General features: G+C 39.8%; 1 protein-coding gene across 1 annotated transcript; it reads left to right on the forward strand.

Moving 5' to 3' along the window:
- Positions 1-923: 923 nt before the first annotated feature.
- On the forward strand, positions 924-2,459 carry LOC134210248 (jerky protein homolog-like). The gene is made up of 2 exons (XM_062686289.1): positions 924-1,020; positions 1,081-2,459. The coding sequence occupies exons 1-2, from the start codon at positions 924-926 to the stop codon at positions 2,457-2,459; spliced, it is 1,476 nt and encodes a 491-aa protein (XP_062542273.1).
- Positions 2,460-5,586: the final 3,127 nt, after the last annotated feature.

Genomic DNA, 5,586 nt, shown 5'->3' on the forward strand with positions numbered 1-5,586 from the left:
GTGGTGCCACCCTGTTGCAGGATGGGGTGAACACCACACTGAGTGAGGACTGCCTATGCTGTGAGATGGCGGCATGGTACCCCTGCAAGGTACCTGTTGTACCCTTGCAGTCATTCAAGCGGCATAGGTAGGTGAGTGTTGGGGCACATGTGGTGCCAGTGTGTCTTGTGCAAATGTGTTGCATGGGGAGTGTCGAAGAGTTGAGGCGCATACGTGCACTTGTGTACGTCATGGAGGGGGCGCAATGCCCAATAGTCATCCCCCGAAGTATTGCTTAATTGCGGGCCGGGGGAATGACTGGAGAGGAAGGAGTTGGTTTTAGTGGGTCGGGAGTGGTGATCCCATCCCCACACTACCTGGGTTCGCCTCCCCAGGTGTCTGTTTGCAGATTTCCATTACCTTCGTTAAAAAAAAAAAAAAAAAAAAAAAACACTAGCGCCGTCTGTTGACATTGTCGTCCTGAACCACATTTTGTGTAACATGCACGCGAGATGGTGATAAAGTGACTGAACGATGATTTTTTCAGGAAATTGTTCCAGCTGTTACGTCTGTGGTGTATGTATGTACAGGGTGGGGAATAATTAGCTGTGTTTTTTTCTTTCTGTTAATCAAAAAACCAAAACTAACCAATCAATCTACCAGAAGCTGTGTCTAAAAGATACTGTTGCTCCTTGGGAAAGCACACGTGTTGGTTAGTAAACACTGATGTTTTTACCCACCCTGTAATAAGAAGCTAGCTGTCAAAACTACTTTATTATTACACAACTCATAATTCAAGTAGGTCGACTAAGTCGGTGGATTGCTGAAAAATGGATCGTGTGTCGCGTAAACAAAACAAAAAACATAACCGTGTTGGTTTACTGCTAGCGGATAAAATGAAAATTATTCAAAATCTTGAAAATGGTGTTCCGGTGAGTGAAATAATGAAAAAGTACAAAGTTCGATCTGCATCTACCATCTATGCCATAAAATATGCAAAGGACAACATTCTCACAAAAATTGGCCAACAAGGCGGAATGTGTAAGAGACTAGGATAATATTTCGTGAACCAATTTCACATGTTTAATTTTAATTTTTTAGCAAAGCGAAAGCGTTTCAAGAATCCTCGGTACCCACAGGTTGACGAAGCTCTCTACATCTGGTTTTTGCAAAAACGACAGCGCCACCAACCGGTAAGCCAAGAGATGCTACAAGTCCAAGCAAAAAAGTTCTTCAACCAGATGATTGGAACAGGGGATTACGGAAGTCGTGGCTATGTGGAGAAATTTATTAAACGCAACGGCATTCGCTTACTGAAAATCAGTGGCGAAAAATTGTCCAGCAATATTTCTGTTGTTGAAAAATATAAGAAAGACTTTGCTGCACAGATTCGGGAGGAAGATTTGTCTCCTTGTCAGATCTTCAACGCTGACGAAAGTGGGCTATTTTTCAAGAGAACCCCAACAAGAACATATGTTGAGAAAGACGCAAAATCAGCTCCGGGATTCAAAATGAACAAAGATCGAATCACATTCATGCCTTGCAGCAACATGGATGGGTCGCTTAAATTACCATTAATGTTGATTGGGAAGTCTCACAGACCTCGAGCACTCAAAAATCTCAAAGAGCTGCCTGTATACTACAGGGCATCCAAGAGCGCTTGGATGGAAAAAGTGCTCTTTAAAGAGTGGTTTTTTGGCGAATTTGTCCCGAAAGTGACCGCTTTCCTCAAGTCAAAAGGACTTCCCGTAAAAGCCGCCCTTGTGTTGGACAATTGCACAGCTCACTACAATGCAGATGAGCTAAAAACTGCCGATGGATCAATTTTCACCATATTTCTCCCAGCAAATACTACCGCTGTTCTTCAACCGATGGATCAGAACATCATTCAGATGATTAAGACGCGTTACAGGAATCTGATGATGCAGGAAATTCAAGCTCGTGGAGGAGAGTTGGATGATTGCGTGAAGAAGGTCAACATAAAAGACGTCATCTTTTGGGTCGCTCAAGCGTGGGAGGTAGTTCCAGCTGACTCGATTTGCAAATCTTGGAACATGCTTTACAATACCCGTGAAATCGAGGATGAGGATGATGTACCATTGTCGGTCCTGAGAGACACGTTGAGAAGCATTGGTGAGAAAATAGCACAGGCCGAAGAAATCGACGAGGAGGATGCTGAATTCGAAACGCTGAGCGATGATGAGATCATCGCAAGTGTTCTTCATAAAGATGCTGACGAAGATATATCTTATGCCGGTGACGACACAATGCATTCAATGTCGACACAGGAAGAAGCATCACATTCGGCGAGTTTTGGAGATGATGACAAATATATGAACGTGTCGGATGAAGCAGCCTTAAATGGGTTTGATCTGGTAATCAGATACGCAGAAGAGAACAATTGGCCACTGACTACACAATTCTCGCTGCGCCACATGCGCAGTAATGTCATGGATATTGTAATTCAAAAAGAGCACTAAGTAGTCTTCAGTGTAGAAATGCTGTTAAGCTATTGCGTACTGGAATTGTTATCGAGCTCTACTCTTATGAATAAAGAAAGATTATTTAGAATAAGTTGAAATCAAATTTTGGTTTATTTTTATTCATATAATTGCGCAAAAATGCGCGTCGTGAACTGTCCGACGAAGACGAGAAGATGAGAATTTTTATTTATTAATTTCTTTCTTTGACTTCGACTTTTTAATATTTTACAGTCTGCTATGTTAAAAGAGCCTAACGATGACACAATTAAACATCTTATTCTATACATAATAATTAATATTCTAACATTGGTTCGATCATCTCAAACACATTATGAAAAGAAGAAGATTATTTAAAGAAAACTGTTAAAAGTAATATACTGAGATTAGAAAAAAGTATGAAAACATGGAAAAAATTATATAATAACTAAATAACAAAAAACTAAAAAAAATAATAAAAAATGTTAGAAAGGCAGGAACACCCTGCTGGGTGAATAACATTGATTTTAGGTCAATCCAATTGAAGAAAAGAAAACATGAAAAAAAATCTGGGAAAAAAAATTTTGCTTCGATATAACGTAACTTCGATATAACGTAACGAAAATAAAATTTGAATTACGTTATATCGAGGTATGACTGTACATCGATTTTGATTCCGGAAATCACAGGGACTCTGAACAAACTTCTATTTTGTGATTTTCGAGCAATGAATTCTCTAAATCACTCAACGTTGCAATCTTCGAAGTGCTTTCAAAAATTAAGAAATATCATTCAATCTTCATGAAATTCGAAATACAACTTATCCAAAATATGAGGAAAATATAAGAGGGAAACATATTAAATAGGATGTCTTTTTGAGATTTTGTCCGGCCTCCGGCCATTGTGCGCCCGCCCCCAAACCCGCGGGATCCCTTCCGAGTGGAAATCCAGACACAATGATGTTTGTGCAAAAGTGATTCTTGTTCAACCGAGTGAGCTATTCGTCAAAACTTTCCACTTGTGCACTTCGTTAGCACCAAATCAAACCGGGGCGACGGACACGGCACGGACGGGGCACTTCCATTCCGGTTGCGAGTTTGTTCCTTTCCATCCGGAAAAGTTTGCACCTAGAAAATTTGATATTCCCGTTCCGTTCCCATATGCGTGCAGAGGTCGGGAGCAAAAAGTTTACAGTTTCTCCATTTCTTCTCTGGATTTTCGTTCGGTTTTCCATTCTTGTTTGTGGGAGCGCTTGGAGGGGGTGTGGCAGTGCACTTTATTGCCGCCTGAATACGAATGGCGTACATTGCGAACACTTGTTGAATGAACGATGGCTTTTCGACGGGAATGTCGGGTGGAGTGCTTGGAATGGAATGAGTGGTCTAAAGTTTTGATGAATTATTGACGAGTGCTGGGTGCTAAGTGCTTGGCAGCACATTGTGCCCAGCGCGGAAGGAGGATGTTATGATTTCAATTAAACGATGGTAAAGACTGAGGTATGTGTGCAGAGAACAAATATTTAACTTTGCTTTTCAAGACGAATTCCAATTTGAACGAAACTGTAATTTAATTTCCGGTTCCCATTGGGTAATGGAATTCTGTCTTTCATCTTTCAACCACTTACAGGGAGCTATCGCTCTTTCATAAGGAGATGGAATCAATGAAGCAATATTTAGTTTGGCTAATGAGTTGGTAGTCCCAGCTATCGGTTCATTGAGAAAATACACATGAGTTGTGATTGAAGTGCATCTAACATGCATACATATGTACATATGATGCAAAAAAAATCCTATAATTACCGTTTGAAATTTAAGATTTATGTCCTAGTGCTATTTGAATGAATATGAATAATAAAATGTAAGTACAGACAACAAAGCTGGCAATAGATGTATGAGGTGAGATTGTGTCATTGCTTTAAAGAGTGCAAATCAAAGATAGTGCAAAAGGTCTCTTATCTCAGAGATACGCCTACCGTCTTTGAATGGGAAGATTAAGGAGTGGATGACATGACATCTATACACAGGATTTTGTTTTTACACGATTTTTTTTCGCTCGTATTTTTGATCGTGTGACTTCAATTCGCCACCAAACTCTTCGAATGTTTCAAAAAGTCCAGAATAAATCAAAGAAAAATCACATGTTAATTAATATACGTTAAACATTCAGGATGAGTGGAAAATTGAGAAAATGTAAATCGTGTGAAAACAGAATCCAGTGTACTAATATCAGCTTATTATCAACAGTCCCGTTATATCTTCTATTTGGCGTTATGGTTTCATTGTAGTAAGGAAAAAGAGTTCAAAATGTAACGGTAAATGCTTTAAATCAAGATACGATTTTCAAACGATTCTTAATCGCTGGAAAGTTTTTATCACTTGAAATTTTAAAAGTAAGATTTAAAGTTGCTTATGGATGTGGCTTTCTAAGTCTGAGGATAATCAAAACGACTAGATTTTGAAATTACCCGACGTTTCGGCCGAATGTATTTGGCCTTTTTCAAGGGAAATTTTTTGTCAACCGTTTTTAGTTCGCGAACGTTCGCGAAAAGGCATTTATAAGTTTGTTCCCTGCTTAAGAACAGAGTCCAAAATCCAGAGTCCAAAATGAGCTAATAGCAGAGATGTCGCCCGATAGAATCATCCCTGATTCATAATTTGATCGAGTAGGAGTCAACTATTGTAGGCCATTTCAAATTGCCTATTTTCATCGTCACGCAACGATCCAGCGAAAGTTTTTGTGGTCGATTACGCCTGTCTATCAACAACAATAGTTCACTTGGACCTAGAGACAAAACTACCCTCTCAAGGGTTGATCGCCACTCTCAAGCGATTCTCCTCTCGGCGCGGAAAGCCAGAAATCATCACTTGCGATAATGGAAGAAACTTCGTAGGTGCAAGGCGTCATTTCAATTCAGCTATTTCTCAATGACCAACAGTTTCAACAAACCATGGGGGGGTCACGGCATTAGTACACATTCAGTTCCGCTTCATTCCATCTTGTTCATCTAAAATCGTAGCAAATTATCTACAAATTATGTACGGAATGTCTTCACTTTTGATAGGACGGGTTGTACTATCCCATTTTATCCTGTAACTTTACAGACACGTATTTCGTCCACAAAAGGCGTCTTCAGTTTCGTACTTGACTC

This window comes from Armigeres subalbatus, chromosome 2, assembly GCF_024139115.2.
Source record: "Armigeres subalbatus isolate Guangzhou_Male chromosome 2, GZ_Asu_2, whole genome shotgun sequence".
Taxonomy (NCBI): Eukaryota; Metazoa; Arthropoda; class Insecta; order Diptera; family Culicidae; genus Armigeres; species Armigeres subalbatus.

Bases quoted from the DNA above. Each gene is read 5' to 3' on its own strand.
- LOC134210248 (XM_062686289.1), top strand. From the start codon at position 924: ATGAAAAAGTACAAAGTTCGATCTGCATCTACCATCTATGCCATAAAA. The intron at 1,021-1,080 runs GTAAGAGACTAG...TTAATTTTTTAG, and splicing joins TGGCCAACAAGGCGGAATGT to CAAAGCGAAAGCGTTTCAAG.